Consider the following 18,129-nt stretch of genomic DNA (forward strand, 5'->3'; position numbering starts at 1 on the left):
TGTTACTGTGAAACCTGCTATTTTAGTTCTCACACGCTTTTCTCGTTTCTCCGAATCTGACAGAGGAAGTGTAAGCTTTTGAAGTGTCTTGTGTGTACATTCGAGGCTCTCTGTGTGTGTACCCGTGCGCTGGTGTGTTAGCCGGGCTCTCCGGAGACGTTGTTATGACCATAGAGAAAGCTGAGAATCCATTCTAATTGCTCACTAATCCCAGCACCAGCCTGTGGAAGAAAGAAGAAGAGAAAATCATTACTGCTGTTGACATGTGATAAACGACCTCAGAGTAGCAGAAAGTCTGCACTAACCCTCTCATGCCTTTATAGGCAACTTACGGACAAAAAACAGAAAAAGAGGCCAAGAAAGGGTTCAACAAAAGCTTAAGTGATAGTTAGAAAGCAAGCAGCTGTAAATGTGAGAAAGCATAGGACTCGTAAATATGTCATTGACCGAAAATGTGGATATTAAGTAAGCTCAGTAAAACAAACCACAATACCTCATTCACATGTAAATTTGATCATGAATAAAACATACAAGTAGACAAAAACAGTTATGCAATGATCAAAAGTTTCTTTATGACACACTCCATGACTCACATTCATGCTAAAGTAGTTCATCTTTAAACAGGACACACATTCAGCATCTCTTTCTTGGGTAATAATGTTGTTTTCTAAAGGCTTCGGAATTATAGGTTCAGTTATGTCAGCTCTGGGATTTCCATAATGGTTATTGATCACCATTGACAGTTATTTTGAGTGAAATGACATTAAATAGCTCATTAGAGAATATTGATTAAATGCTTAAGTACGTTCACAGCTCTTATTCTTTCCGGCTTCTCCAAAAGTGTCAACAGAAAATCGCTCACAAACGAACTTACAGCGTGATGTAGTGCGGCGACGATGTGATAAAACGGCCACTGGCAGATTTTTAAGATTCTTGAGCCGGAGTGTGTGTGTGTGTGTGTGTGTGTGTGTGTTTGTGTTTGAAGTAAACAGCAGATCCATTAAAATGGTTCCATTGAAAGGATTTCTTTGAATGAAGCATTCAATCACCTGTGAGTTCTCCTTCATGGTCGATTTCTGCATCTGTCATCCAACTATTTTGCTGGCTTTTTCCAAATTTTGCCACAGATGTCCTCTTATGCAGAGCCATCTTGAACTTTCTGTGTCTGTTATCTGATATTTCACAATAAAAACCAATTCAATACCAATACAGATTATTTTTAAAGGATAGTTCACCCAAAAATGAAATTTGTCTTTAATTACTCACCCACCTTCATGTCAAGTCAAGTCAAGTCAAGTTTATTTGTATAGCGCTTTTCACAATACAGATTGTATCAAAGCAGCTTCACAGTATTAAATTAAAATAATACAACAAAGTTTGTTTCAAGAGGAATTTATTGATTGATAAAATTAAATTAAATATCCCCAAAATATCCCCAACTGAGCAAGCCAAAGGCAACAGTGGCAAGGAACCGAAAAACTCCATCAAGTGACCTAATGGTGTCCTAAAACTCCATCAGGTGACCTAATGGAGAAAAAAAACCTTGGGAGAACCCAGGCTCAGTCGGGGGCCAGTTCTCCTCTGGCATTTATGAGCTAGAGGCCGGATTGTAGTTTGAACTGTAGGATTATAAGAATGCCTGGCTGAAGATATGCGACTTTAATCTAGTTTTAAACTGGGAGAGCGAGTCTGAGCAACGAACAGTATCAGGAAGACTATTCCAGAGTTTTGGAGCCAAATGTGAAAATGCTCTCCCTCCTTTGGTGGTTCTGGATATCCTAGGTATGACCAAAAGCCTTGAATTTAGTGATCTTAAAGAGCGCGATGGATTATAGGGCGATAGAAGATCCGTTAAATAGACTGGAGCTAAGCCGTTTAGGGCTTTATAAGTAGCAATACCTTGTAATTAATACAGAACTTTATAGGTAACCAATGTAGTGATGATAAAATCGGTGTTATATGATCATATTTTCTTGATCTCGTAAGAACTCTAGCGGAGTTCATGTCATTCAGAATCCTTAAGACTTTCGTTCATCTTCGTTCATCTTCGTTCAACACAAATGAAGATCTTATTGAAGAAATCTGAGAGCTTTCTGTCCCTCCATTGACAGCAACACAACTACTTCTTTGACGCTTCAAAAAACGAATCCATATGAATAGAGTGGTTTAGTCCAAATTTTCTGAAGAGACCTTTCACTATTATAAAGATCGCTTTATATGATGAACAGATTGAATTTAGGTTTTTATTCACATATAAACATTCATCAACTCATACATCAGTGGTGGTAAACGGACACAACATGCATTATTATATTATATTATATTGTTAATAATATAATAAAAGTTGTTTATTATATTGTGTTATTATATATTATATTATATATATTGTGCTATTATAATAACGATAAAATAACAATAATTACAGTACATATTGATTTTATTGTTGTTAGTACAGGTTGCTTTGAAAATCTCTAACCATAAGTATGAGCAATAGCAGTGATGCTTGCCTTAATTGGCACCAGTAATGATAATTCATAACCATAATCTGTTTTTTTTATTAACCTTAAATCCGTGATTTTGTAACTTTGCCACTAAGCGGCTTCTGTTCTATGTCAAAGTTCAAGAATGACCATTTCAGACAAGTAAATATGCATAACTAAAGAGGAAACCTTTTTGTCACCCCAAATAACGTTTTCATATTCTTTTGGAGAATCATTGAAAGTCCTTGTCAATCCTTTTGCGTCCGTCCCCCAGATTTTGCCTTGCTGTATTGATTTATCTTTCTATTTTCATTCAAACTGCTCGGGAAGCTGTGGCACAAAGCTCTTTAAATCTCCTCCTGTGAATCCCCTGGGCAGATGGATTCAACAAAGTGTTCAGCTATCGTTGATTTCAAACATATGCCACACCCCCCTGCTTTAATTCACGCACCAATGTCTTTTTTTTTTGTTCCACAGTATCCAAGGCAAACCAAATCAGACAGACCCGAGCATGGGACCTAAACCTGGGGGTCCGCCAGGTACAGGACCCGGTCCTGGAGCTCAGACACAGCCTCAGGGCCCCGGTCAGGGTCAAGCTGCACGGAAGAACCTCCAGGTGGACGTGGGGAGCAGTAAAGGCGGGCACCCTGTCTCGCCCGGGGGCAGCGCTCCCTCCTCGCCCTATTCTTTGCCCCAGATCGCACCCATGCCCAGCAGCAAGCTGTGTCCGGTGTGCAAGAGTGCAGATCTGACGGGCACCACAGACGGCCAGCCAAACTGCAATAAATGCACACAGTGCCACTCCATGGTGTGCAACCAATGCGGATTCAACCCCAACCCTCACCTCACTGAGGTAAGCAGCACAATGCATGTTCACTCAATGTTTTATGTTGCTGTTTTTTCTCTTCTGTATGGATGCATTTCATTATGAAAGCTTGTTTCTGTCACGGAATAAAAAAAAAGAAGTCATTTTGACCATTTATCTCACAATTCTGAAAAACTCGGAATTGTGAGTTATAAAGTCTTGTTGTTTGATTAAAAAGTCGCAAGTTGCATTTACCTTTTTTAAATTTCTGTGGCAGGAACAAGCTTCAATAAAACTGATCAAAGTGACAGTAAAACATTTATAACGTTACAAAAGATTACTATTTCCAGAAAAAATTAAAATTCCTCATGGTTTCCACAAAAACATTAAGCAGCCCAACTGTTTTCAACATTGATATTAATCAGAAATGTTTCTTGAGCAGCAAATCAGCATAATATAATGATTTCTGAAGGATCATGTGACACTGAATGATGAATGACAGGAATGATGCTGAAAATTCAGCTTTGATCACAGGAATTAATTACATTTTAAAATATATTTAAATAGAAAACTGTTATTTCACAATTTGTCTTAGTTTTAATGTGAATTTGATCACAGATTAATGCAGCCTTGGTGAGCATGAGAGACTTCTTTTCAAACTGACCCCAAACTTCTGAAGGGTATATCATAAGTCCCCAGAGAGAACTATTACAGACTAGTCTGAGCTTGAATACTCGCCATCAGTGTGATATAACATGGCGAAAAGAAAAAAGAAAACCATTGCAGTCCAAATGATTATTTTCGATTAGAGTTTTACTGTTAACGATAGATTTCTGGAGGAGAGAGAGAGAGATGTGTTAAACAAAAAGCTCTGGGTAATGAATCCTACGCTTGGTCTCAGCCTCCATCTGGCATGAACCCAGGACACACACTGCACTCAACCTGGAACTGCTCAGAAGAGAGTCCTCCGGGGCGTATGGGAATGTGTGCGTGTGTTTGCTCTGTTTCTGCGTGTAGGATGCATTGGAAAGACCGAGCCAATGTTCAGAGATGCGTGTGTGGGAAAGCGAGAGGGCGTGCGGCTGAGTGTGTGAGGGTGAGATTGTTTCAGTGTGTTCGAGGATGTTGCTCGAAGTTGCAAATGGCCGGTGGTGCTTTAAAATCCTGCAAGTGTAAGTCAGACAATGGACAGGAGGACAGGGAGAAGAGGGGATGTTGACAGCTCGTGGTCGCAGAAGGATCAGCGTGGAAGGGGCTCTTAAGTGATTTTTCAGGCATCTGGTCTCTTGGCTCTGAACTCCAGCAAAGCCATCAAGACGGGAAATGCAAATCAGTCCCCTAGTCAGTAGCCGAGGGAAATTTTAGAAGGGTTGAAGAACAGTTCAGACATAGAATTACATATAACAAAAAGCTGTGTCATGTAAATGTTCTCTATAGAAAGCTCACATCTAACATAAAAGTTTGTGTTTATGTAATATAACACACACACATATATATGTACACACATATATTATACAAACGCAAACTTTTTTGTTAGGTGTGATTAAATGCGATTAATCGATTTGAAAGCAGTAGTTTAAAGGTAATAAACCAAAAACAGCCTGCTGTAAAAGCTGCTGTAAGCATTTATATTTTTGGAATACCACTTATTAAAAGGCCTCTACTACCTGGCAGATTTCACTGAAATAGCTGTCCTGAAATCACACATTTGTTTCCATGACAGCTCTCTGCTCTTTACATGGTAAAAAAAGGATGTGAATGCAGCCTATGCGCATTGGCCAATCAGAAAAGAGCCTCTCTGCTGGTAATTTTGCATGCTAGGGTTGGCCTTTGAAGGTTGGTGTTTGGAGAAAGATCGTGTGGTTGAAGGGATGGTCTTAATTCAGACCATTAAGATGGCGAACATACACTACCATTCAAAAGGTTGTGGTCTCTTATGCTCACCAGGACTGCATTTATTTGTTTAGAAATAAAGTAATATTGTGAAATATTATTACAATTTAAAATAACTATTATCTATTTTAACATTTTAAAATGCAATTTGTTTCTGTGATGCAAATCTGAATTTTCAGCATCATTACTCCAGTCTTCAGTGTCACATGATCCTTCAGAAATCATTCTAATATGCTGATTTGCTGCTCAAGAAACATTTCTTATTATTATCAATGTTAAAAACAGTTATGCTAATTATTATTTTTGTGGAAAACATGATGCTTTTTTTCAGGATCCTGTTACGAATAGAAAGTTCAAAAGCAGCATTTATTTGAAATGTATTTTTTTTGTAACAATGTCAATGTTTTCACTGTAACTATTGATCAATTTGAGTCATTTTCCGAATAAATGTATTCATTTCTTAAAAAAAAAATTACAGACCCTAAACTTTTAAAAGTTAGCATAGGTCGCGGAAAGTGTGGGATGTGGAAAGTTTTGACTTGACTTATGCTATAAGTGGACTTCAGGGTTTTAAATAAAGTGTTAAGTGTAAAATCTGGCATTTACTAAATTAAAATTGTGAAAGTTTTTCTAAAAGCTCAAATGTTTCTACTAAATGATACATACAGCAACATTCAGGCATTATAATCAGACAGTTGATATATCTGTATCATGTTTCAGCTTTTAACTATCATATCGCCACATTTTCCACAGAAGGCTTCATCTTAGAAATTCAATTGGGGAAGCTTTTGGGCCCTGCTGTGCTTTATAAAGACAGCATTGAATTAATTGGGCCCCAGTGAAACAGTGGACACTACAAAGCGGTTCTGAGACTGTCTTGATTTATATTGACGTTACAGCACATAGCATACAGCACTAACTCAGCGTTTTCAACAGCCCTGCTGTCAGTTCATGTGACAAAATGATGGGAAATATGTCATCTGGCGTGTAATTTCAGGGTTCAAGAGCAGATGTTTTATGAGCATATGGTTTGAATTACTAGAGATCTCTGCGAAATAGAAATACAGCAATATTGGGCTGTATTCTAATTTGTTTGAATTATAATTTGTATGCATCAAGCATGAACTAAGCATTAGCATACATTTCAGTGAAACAGGATACATTGTGATACTCTAAATCAGTTGTATGCAGAGTAGGGGTGGGACGATATACTGATAAACTGGCTTTTCCAAACACTTTGCTTTCAATAAGAAGATGAGGAAGAACTTGTTAGGAATAAGGTGCATTCTATGTGATGTGGAATTGACACTCCTGTCAGTTCTTTGGTAAAACAAACAGGCTATTAAATCAGCTGTATAGCCATATGGCAAACATCTAGACAGACGCGTTCAGACTGAGGAAATTATCTCAGGAATTATTAAAGGATTAATAGCGCATTTATCTAGTAATTTATCTTCATTTAACACTGAATAATATCAATTAAAAATAGTGCAATATTAATAATTTTACCCAATACCCAAATATATGTGAAATATTTGTATGCTTGTTTACAATTTGCTTTCATAGATTAGCAACATTTCAACATCAATCTCTGTACTACCCTTGTACGCTAAATTTCCTCTGCACTTCACATGCCGTTTGTATGATGCATATATAGAGCGTTATTAATTGATGACTTCAGTTAGGATAAGGCTTAGAAGGAAGGAAGCTGACTGTATGTAGGAAATATCGAGTTGTTACTATATTCTGTGTTTGTCAGAATGTTCCGGTACTGATGTTTTGTCCCAGGTGTTGCACTAGTGAAGTGTAAAGATATCATGTTAAAGTTGAACTCTAAATGTCTCTTGGTGAACAAAGCATAGAGAACATGAGACAAGAAGCAAGAACAGCTGGTGAAAAGGAAAATGAGGGGCGATCTGATCTCTATGCAACAGACACCTGGAGAGAGAGAGAGAGAGAGAGGCATGACATGATGGTGACAGCACTGAGTGGGATGCGGGAACCAGGGATATACGGACAGAGAAATAGCAGAGTGGGGAAGGGGGATGGAATGATAGAAGGAAAGAGAAAGTGGTGCTGACACACTCCAGTAGTCACCCACCAGCATACAGGAGGCGTTCCCACTCTGCCATTGGCTGATCCTCTATTTATAGATCCTGCTGTGTCTCTACAATGATGCCAGAGAGTGTGGAGGATCAGAGGCGAGAATGGGACGGAGAGAGCAATGATGGTGTAGAAATGCAGAAAATGAGAGGGTACAAATTGATCAGGCAGCATGGAATCAATATTGAGATTTCTTTTTTATTGCAGTAATTATTATAAATGATTTATCTGTGCACATTTTTTTTATTTTTTATTCATATTCCCTCGTAATCTTTAATCAAAATAACTTCCCCTCCCTTGCAGTGACATCTCATGTCTTCTCTGATGATGTGTTCACTGGCGTGAGGGCGGGGCAACCTGTCACTCACATGAGATCCACCAATAGCAAATCACAACCATCCAATCAGTTCCCCTGACAAAATCAAGTCCCGCCCTAAATTTTTTCTTGTTTGAGAAGCCGTTTCGCTCGGATATACTTCACAATAGGGAAGAAAAATCACAACTTCCATTTCATGCCGACTTTAAGCTAAAAATAGTTGTGCCTGTTTGGCTCATAAACACTGTTCGCTCTGAAAGCTCTGGGGTAATGATGGTAGAATATGAACACCATGAATTATTCTCACTCCATGAGTTCTTCGGAAGTACGTGAGGAAATCTGTGACTTAACGGGAACGTGAAAGTTAATAGATCGGTTTTGCATGCTGGCTCTGAATGTCTCCTGTCTTGTGGTTTTCACGCTATCTAGTGGATCCGTCATGAGACTGACAGCGGAAACTGAGTGTAGGGCCATCTGGGCTACAACACACACATCCCAGCACAAACACAAAGAATACATGCACACACACACTGCCACGACCCTAGAGATTTCATGCTATTTTTCCACCATTACACAAATCTGCCCATGCAGGCAGCATTTGTGTGTTATTCGCTTACCATATGTAATGCTAAATATACACACCGTATATGTATTTTCAAGTGCATGAATGATGTCTTATTGTTAATTTTCTGACATTGTTATATTAGACATTTAGAGGTCAGATTTACTAACAGCTTGTGTCAGCGCAAACCCTCTTTTGGCGTTAAAAACTACTGTCAGGACTTTCTAAAGAGACACAGTGAAAAATTAGCACTGAAAAGGCATGGAAAGGGTCATTTTTGCGGCTGACCTTATTGCATATGCATTTGTGGGAGTTTACCATAAGACGCAAAATTTATGGAAGGAGAGCATTTAAATGAATCATGCAAGGTGATTTACTAAGGTTTGCGCCATTATTTACCACACAAAAAAGCATGTCTTAAACCAGACGCTAATTTGCGCTGCTGTTGGTAGATTGCGATGGTCATTAAAGAAACTTTACACTCCCATCGGCGGTTTTATAGCCTGACGTCGTCATACTCAGATTCTGAGACTGCTCCATTGGGCTGTGATTATGGGGCGTGTTTCAACCTAACCAGGAAAGAAAATGCCTCTGCACTCAACTGGATAGACCCTACAACCAATCAGAGCAACAGAGTAAGTGACGTATGTTCTTCATTCATCTTTCCGATTGACAAATGCCTTGATCGCGTTTTTTTGTTTCTCTTTTAAAAATGAATGCGCTGTCGATATCTTCTATAACAGACGCGATGGCAGAATCTACACATCTCAATTCTTCTGCGGCAGTCATCTTTGTTGTAAACGAATTCAACCCGAGCGCTTTTTGGTGACGTGGATGATTACGTTACTGTTGATCATCTGTCCATCATCGTATAAAGCCCGCCCCGATTGGTCCGAACAGCTCTGGTTCGAGCATAGTTGCTCCACTACGGATCAAGTCCAGTCCAAACTTCCCAACCTCAAATGTTGTGGGCGGGGCTAAGTTCAGCTGGCATCCAGGCTAGCGTTTTTTTGGGAATTGCACTTTCACGCTAATTTGCCCTGTTTAGTAAATCTGGCCCTAGGTATCCAAAAAGAAATCATGGATATTTAGTGGTGTTTGTAAAGGCTAATTGTGTTTGTGATTTGAGGTAAAGTAGCACAGTTTATGATGCTATTATTGTCAGATTTTTTTTTTATTGGAAATATATTATTTAAATGTAACATTAACAAACAGAGATCTTTATATATTTAACTATACATTAGAACACTTGACTCTAGCATCATAGTTGTGAGTTTTGCATGAGTACTTTGTTCAGTTGGGTATTTTTGATGGCGTTTGAGAAGTATAGAATGTTTTTTTTGTGCGAGCGAGATGAGTTAAAGGTGCAGTAACCAATTTCTGAAAAACACTGTTGAAAGTAGATCGGGCTGAGCACCACATCACACTTGTAGCCAATCTGAAGTGGGGGGCGTGTCCACTTATGATGGGGGAAGAGAGAGACTGAGCAAGATGGAGATTTGAAGAAAGACTAGAAAGAGAGATGGCCAACAGACAATACAAAAGAGAAAAGGTTCAGAGGAATATCCCTGGAAGAAGAAGGGCTATGATCAGGCAAGAGCTTCAGGATCCACGTTAATATTAGAAAAGCATTCCTGCGCTGTAGAGACGCCTAGGTTGCATTGTTTCTGCTCTATACATGAGTAATACTGGTTTTGCTGTTTCACAGCACCAAGATATGCTGTTGTTGTAATATTAGCTCTAGTAACAGGACAGTTTTGAGTGTCATTGTTTGTCTGGAGCTGGTGGGCTATTGGTGACTAACAACCAACTCTTGCTTGTATATACTCTTGTGTATGTAAATTTTTTGTTCTTCCTTGTCGGTGTGTTCATCATCTTCGCTTTATTTTCCGCTTTGCATTATTTTGCTTCACCTCAGCTATGATAAGAGACATCCCATCTTGCATTTTGGGGGCGGAGCAATGAAGGGAGGAGCTGTTTGTTTGGGTTGATTTCAAATGTCAACAGTGTTTCTCAGAAATCGCTTACTGCACCTTAAAGAGCCTTGTGCATAAATTTACACTATGAGTGTCATTCACACAAATTCACTTAAAGGAACTAAATGTGTTAACGTGTTATCTGCGGACATATGATAAGATAAATCTCGGTTGAATATTTTAATCACCTGTGGCTATCCTTTTATTTCCCCTTTTAGCATGGTCATATCAAACAGCACATGGTAAAATTGGATCAGAAGGGCTTGAGTTGATATTGAACTGATGTGTGAAATGGCTGCCGGTCTCTGAGGGCTGAGTAAGAATGCATCGCTCACCACGCAAACATGATTAATCAAACAATAGAGTACTGTGCTTTTTCTAAATGGCACAGTGTCTCGCTCCCTCTCCGAGACAATAGAATCTGTCATGCGTTAAAGAGACTGACGCACCACTTTTAGCGCTAATAAACAAAATATGCATTCATGTGAAAAAATGTGTTGTAATAGAAATAGTTTCTGAGAAACAGGATGTTTTCTCCAATAAATTATATGATTCTGTGAGTTTCATAATAGGAAAACACCTTGTGTTTTGCATAGCGCAGATGTCTTTGCTAACGTTTTGATTACCTGAAGGTCACACCTGGACCTTGTGGAATATTGTGGGCTATTCCGTCTATTCTGCATTCACAACATGTCGTAAATTACCATAATTACAAGTTGACAACTCGTAGAGTTTACTCAGAGCTGTTTACGTCCTTGGATTCTGAATTCATTTGTTTCTATGGTGATGGTTGTAACACTGAATAAGAGATCATTACGTGGGTGGCTAGCCAACTGTTTTGTGCTAGCTTTGCTAACAGTTAACCATGGTTTGTTTTATTATTATTAAGTCTTACTAAATGACTGCAAATATCAAACAGAAATATGTGTTAGCTACCAACCAATCTGTAACTTTTAACGCTGCAGCTTGTTAAACTGGTGAAAATGGACAAGCAATGGACAGGCAAAATTAGAAATTAAAGAAATAATAAATCAGTTTGGTCACGTCTGAATCTAAATGAACTTGAAATTACTTGAAATCTGTGAGTGAGAGTGAGCCAGCTTTTACTGTATAAATGAATGTTGCACCCGCCGCCGTCAGTACATTTGGATTTTGTTTACAGAGAATTTGATGACCTATGATCAAGTTTAAAAACTTGTAATATTATTATTATATTATTATCATCAACCTACTGAATATATTATATGGAAGCATTATAAAAATGAATGCATAACATTTTTTAAATAATAATAATTATTATTATTATTATTATTATTACTGAACTAATGATTGTATTATACTGAAGCAATGTGAACAATCCATACATTATTTTGTTTAAATAATTATCTAACATAAATTATTTAATAATAACCATAATAATAACAATAATAATTTATTATTATTATTATTAGTAGTAAAACCAAACTACTGATTGTATTATACTGAAACAATGTACAAATGAATAAACATTATTATTGATATTATTATGAAACTACTGATTTTATTACATTGAAACAATGTAAAAAAAAAAAAAAATGCTTTTGCTTTGACCACATAATATATATGTTCCTAACACGAGCTGTCATAATATTTAATGTTTCCAACATACAATTACGCATTCAACCAAGCTGTAAAAACCTTACAGCCACAAACTCATAATTATGGTGATTCTGACATGACGTGAGTGCAGCTATAGCTTAGCATTTTGATTTCCTCATTAATGGAGTTCAGTTTTCTCATTACTTTGTTATTGTGATCACTATTACTCACAGAAACATGTCACATTCATTACAGCAAACTGATGTAGTTTTTAATCATCTTTAAACACCTCAATTACAAGCTACACATCAAGTGTACGCTGTGGTACTCTGCAAAAAAAAGGGGTCTGTACCTTTAAATCTCCTCACCAGCATATTTCCATTAATCAGCTTTATTTGTGCTTCATATGCTCTGATAAGCTGTCAGTTTGGTCTAATGCACTCAGAGAAGAATTAGTTTATGAATCTGGTGCCCGTGGAGACTGGAGTGAAGCTGTGTTGTGTTCTTGTGTGGTGTTTATAGAGATATTCAAAGTATTTGGGGGCCCTCAGAATGCTCTTTTGATGTGTCTCGTCCCAGTTTCGGCTCTGCACTTTGCTACTGTGGATTGTTGTTAGGAAACTGCAGCATTCAGTCTGTCTCTCAACCACTTTAGTCTGGAAACAGGCAGCGGTTCGCCTCCTCGATCTGTCTCTCTGCTCTTATGCCACAGACTGTCTGTACAGCTGGTGTGTCTCTATTTGTCTACAAAACTCTTTGATTATGACTCCATCTGTTTGTCTGTTTGCCTTTCACCTGTTCTCAATATCCATATCATTTTGTCCTCTAGTTCTGTCTGTCTCACCAGCTGCGTTCTGTTCCGGGTTTAAATCAAGAAAACATTCTTTTTCAAAACTATAAGTATATACTAAGGACAGCATGCACAGATAGAAGACAGCAAGATATAGGGTGAATTCAGGTTGTTTGAGACACTTTTCCCAAGCCATCTCAATGGCAAAAAGTGTTCCAATCACCCTGAATTCACCTCTACTGTATATATAATTCACTCATCAATTACTGTACTCACCTTCATTTTGTTCCAAACCTTAAAGACTTTCTTTCCTCAATGGAAACCAAAAATAAGATGCTTTAAGAATCTTAATGCTGTTCTTTTTTAATACAATGATATTTCACAGGAATCACGGCAAACAAATAACACCCTTAATACGCTTACAAATAAAGGTTCTAAGGTTCTAAAACATTTTGGGTTCTCCAAAAATACTTTATTGAAAAGTTCTTAAAAGAAAACCATGTTTTTCTCATTATGAAGTACATTTTATTAATATAAACAACATTTTGTAAAAATGAAAGGTTCAACTGAACCATAGATGCTAATAAAAAAAACGTTATTTTTAAGAGTGAAACTCGTGTGCTATATTCAAAGTCTTCTCAAGTCATACAGTAGATATGTGTGAGGAACAGACTGAAATGTAATTTATTTTTCCAGTCAGCTGTTAATTCAATAACTGGTATGACTTGATCGTTAGTCAGTGAGTTGAATGAATCATCCAGCTGGGTTTGTGAATCGAATTAGCCTGTTGACTTAAAATAACAATTCATTCTCTGATACACTGTCTCAGTGATTTAGTCACATAATTTCTCAAGGTAACTTGTTGGATGGGAACATTATCATTAAACAAGTGAAAAATGATCTAAATTTCAGTCTGTTTTTTATATGTGAGAAGAGATCACATATAAAAGTTACCTGCGACACTTCTAGTTTGGAATGACATAATCGTAAGTAAAATTTCTATGTGAACTTTTCCTTTAAATGTGATCGTGAGACGTGTACAGTAAATAGTTTTTATTAACTGAGCTCTGTAAGGGTGCAGTATGTTCTGCGGCGTGTGTGTGAGTGTTAGTATTCAGCTCAGTGTCTTTGAGAGATTCTCCGCTTCTTGTGGATTCTCTCTCTCACACCAGCTGACTAATCAATACCTCGGGTGCTGCACCATCATTTGGGTGTAAATCAGCGTGTGTGTGTGGAAGCCCTCTGAAGAATATTAGCATAAACCAGTACACATTTAGTTTCTCAATCACATAAAATCTTTGCGCACATGCATAAGCACACATACGCGAAAAGTTGCTTGTTTAAATATGCACAAGTCCTGCACGTCCTTATGCAATTCCCAGTTGAATGCAGTATATTGTTAGACTTGCAAGACTAACAGTGTAAATGTTAATCAGTATCTTCTTAGATGTTTGCTTGATGTTATGGAAATCTGTTTCATAATGTATGATGCATATATATTTCTTAGGAATGGCTGTTTCTCAATTCCTGGAAGATTAGTTCCTACACTGCATTCTTTATGCATCGTAGACACTGAATGTTAGTTTTTGAATATTTAAATGTCAATGCCTGTTAAAATGAATCTATATGGTGTCCAAAAATGCTGTCTATGTAGGTTGCTCGCTAGGTTTTAAAAGATAGCCAATGTCATGATTTTGTTCATTCTGGTCAGCTATCAGATAGTCCGCTAATGGTCAGAATTTATACAGGGCAGGAGAACATGTAGTTTGAATCAATAGGCCCAGCTTCAATTGGAACATGACTCCATATATGGAGAATGGGGTGGGACTTGGGATAGGCGGAGTCTTATAGACACATTATGGGTGGAGTCAGTTTTTTCACTCTCATGTTGTTCCGAACCTTTTTTTCATACCAAGACAGCTCGATGTGACCATGGGCCCTATTTTAACGATCTGAAACGCAAGTATCAAGCGCGAAACGCAAGTAGCTTTGTGGGCGGGTCTTGGGCGCTGTTGCTATTATACTGGCGGGATAAATGACTCTTGATCTAAAATGGGTTGGTCTGAAGTGGTCTGAAGTAAATCTAAAATGGGTTGGTCTGAAGTAGCTTCATTATTCATAGGTGTGGTTTGGGCGTAACGTGCAATAAACCAATCAGAGCGATATCTCACATTCCCTTTAAGAGCAGGAGCGCTTGTTCTATGGCGGATTCCTATTATAACGGCGGATTTGCCAGGCGCACGCCAGGAGCGGTTCACAGCCAAGGAGACCGACGTTCTCGTCAGGGCCGTAAAACACAGAGAAGTGACATTGGGAATGGGAGAAACTCACCCAAATTAACTTCGGTTAAACAGGCGTATGATAATTTGGGTAAATGTGTAAGCTAGATGTATGCTTTTATAATAAACTGTCTATCTATCTATCTATCTATCTATCTATCTATCTATCTATCTATCTATCTATCTATCTATCTATCTATCTATCTATCTATCTATCTATCTATCTATCTATCTATCTATCTATCTATCTATCTATCTATCTATCTATCTATCTATCTATCTATCTATCTATCTATCTCTCTATCTATTGTAAAAATGTATGATTTGCAAAAATGAAAACTGCTGCTTCTGTGTAGATGAGAGAAGTGTATGCGCGTTGTGCACACGCTACATTGATTATGGCCAAGCATGCGCCCTTATATGAATATCATGCGCAACGCGCCACTGACTTTAGACTGGGTTTTTCCTGGTTAGTGGCAGAATTGTTTTCTAAACCTGCAAAATAGCATCAGGGAACATTTGCGCCGGAACACCACACCTCTTTGCGCTGAACCGCCCCCGGGGAGCGCAAGTGTATTTCCTAGTTTACCGACGTGCATCTGTGGAGGGTAAAGTCCGCTGTGCGTGGGTGCAAAATAGGAATGATACATGCGTCGGTGTACAAAGTCAATTGCGCTGGGTGCAAGATAGGGCCCCATGTCTCTCAAGCTCCAAAAATGACCCTAAAACACCATAAAAGTATTCAATATAACTGGTGTAATTATTTAAGTTTTGTCAAGTAATATTATGATAATCTTCCCTTCCGCAGAATCTCTAAAGTTTTTCACAATCTATTCAGAAATGGCTCCTTGATATGTCACACCAGATTTGACATCAAAATATCATTGGTCTTCTCTGAGGACAAAGCTATTGTATCTGGTCATTTGAATCACTTTAATAGTATTTTTATGGTAATATTTTGGAGGCTGAGACATGGGATCATTAAGAGCTGCTGTTGTACAGAAAAGGGCTCTGCAGAAAAAAAAACAGCAAACAGATTCGGAATGACATGAGGGCGAGTAAATAATGATAGAATTCAACAACCAAGGACACAGAGACAAAGATGATGATTATATGAAGCAAGACAGCATAAGAAAGTGGGAAATGACAGTTAGAAAAAGAGAGAAAATATCAGCGTAGATTGGCACTGGTGACCCAATCCTGTTGTCTTCCCGTAATTATCCATCGCCCAATGGGTATAGAGTGTTTATCTGCTGTGTGTTTGAGTGACAAGTGCAGACATGACACACACACACACACACACACACACACACACACACACACACACACACACACACACACACACACACACACACACACACACACACACACACACACACACACACACACACACACACACACACACACACACACACACACTGCTCTGTCTCTGCCACTCAAATTGGACTCTTGACTACTGCCCTGTCCTTCAATATGATTGACAAACATTTCTAGAGACATTATCACCAACTAACACACACAGGCTCAAAGTTTGACCTGATGACCATCACACAAACCCTTGCTGACTAAATAAAGTACATTTACACTACAAAACCTCAGCAAATAATCACTCAATACCCGAACAGCTGGTTAAATGCACAAATTGATGAGCCAGGCATCAAAAGGTCACAGATTATTTTTCAGGCCTTTTTAAATATTTACCATTATTAAATTAAAGGTTATGAATGACTGTGCTCGAGTTCAATCCCTCTAGAATGTTTGCAGTTAATAATTGTATGAAAAATATTCACCTGTGACAGGTCTGGCTATGAGAAATCTGCTCATTATCTTTCTTCATAGCCCAGAAGCTCATGCAAGCGAGAACATTTACTCACAAACGTAATTTCTGGAACAGTCATTAAGTCTTTATATTTCAGAAGTTGTTATTAGTTTTGTTAATTGGATTCATGCTGAAAAAATAAAAAGTACTGTGATGATTTCAACGAGTTATTGAAAACGTGGGGATGAACTGTAGATGACGGATGTTCACCTGGTGTGAGTATGGTCAATAATGAGACACACACTGTCATGATGTCAGTAGATGTTACATAAGCACTGATGTGATATTGATATAGGCATCAGTTATCACACCTGAGCCAATGTGACAGCTGTCTCATCTTAACCTGAGAGAGGTGTGTGTCTGTCACACACATTCACCTTGACCAGAGAGGGATGCTTTTTTTTTTACTATCCAGAAAAAGAGAGATAAAAATACATTTAGAATTTCAGAAAATTAGTTTTACAATGAGTCCTAACTAGGTGGTTACATGGTTTGGCAACAATCAATAGAAGATCTTTGTATGCACAGTATGAATTATTATTTGATTTTTTTTTTGGTGCAAATTAGCCATGACAAGTCAAATAACCATGTCAATTTTGTCTGTCTCTAGATCTCTATTTTGTGGCATCGTGCTGGTTATCACCACCCTCAATGATCCAAAGTCACGTTCAACATAACTTTTACTAAACATAAAATATAGAACTAGACAATGTTGGACCCTTAAAGGTAGGGTAGGTAATTTTCGGAAAGGCTAACAATAGCAAGTTAGCTTTGAAAGCATAAGATCCCACCCTCCTTTCAGAGCGTCTACAAAGCCACGCCTCCTTCAAAACACATGAACGAATACAGCAGGGAGCAAACAAAAGCGTCATGACTACCTCACGTCTCAAAGCTAATAATAATGAACATAAACAACTTAAAGAACACTGATCTGTACCACCTGACTGCTGAAGATTCATTTTGGCAATTGAAACGCATAAATTCGAGTCACAAACCGCTCAGAGTATATCACAGGTTTTCATCTCTTCCAGATTACCGTAGTTTTGGTGTAAGCTCATTGTTTTGGTTCAGGAGGAACAGGCGGCTGCTGTTTCGGTTGTGGTGCTCAGTGACTGACGTCTGTCTAACTCATAGCATGAAACGCGCTGATGACGTGAGATGTCTGTGTGAGCAGGTGCGTGGAGATATGAAAGTACATACGCTGTCAGGCAGGTAGAACATTGTATCATTGCATTCAGACCAAATACAATGATTGGACAAACATTTTATGCTCTTATGCTTTCCACAGACTAGATATATACATATAAATACATTTAGACCACTTAACATAGTGATTGCTTTTAGGATGTGAAGAGACTTTCAACCAGGATAACAGAAATGTATCTGGACAAATCAACTACCCTGCTTTTAAGTCATGCTAACAAATGTCTAATTGTCATTGCACAGAAATCACGCTAAACTTGTTCTTAAACAAATTTCTTTCTTTTAGCTTGAGGTGTCAACATCCTTAAGTGTTGAGTTTTTATTG

At 38.1% G+C, this 18,129-nt stretch overlaps 1 protein-coding gene across 2 annotated transcripts in view; it reads left to right on the forward strand.

The window, feature by feature from the left end:
* The window catches only part of bsnb (bassoon (presynaptic cytomatrix protein) b), a 94,781-nt gene that overhangs the window by 15,883 nt on the left and 60,769 nt on the right, over positions 1-18,129 (forward strand). For both annotated transcript variants that reach the window (XM_082155717.1, XM_082155718.1), the window contains exon 2: positions 2,958-3,333. In XM_082155717.1, coding sequence (XP_082011843.1) covers positions 2,958-3,333 — 376 coding nt within the window. The remainder of the gene's footprint in view (positions 1-2,957; positions 3,334-18,129) is intronic.

This window comes from Leuciscus leuciscus (assembly GCF_965113295.1).
Source record: "Leuciscus leuciscus genome assembly, chromosome: 23".
Lineage (NCBI taxonomy): Eukaryota > Metazoa > Chordata > Actinopteri > Cypriniformes > Leuciscidae > Leuciscus > Leuciscus leuciscus.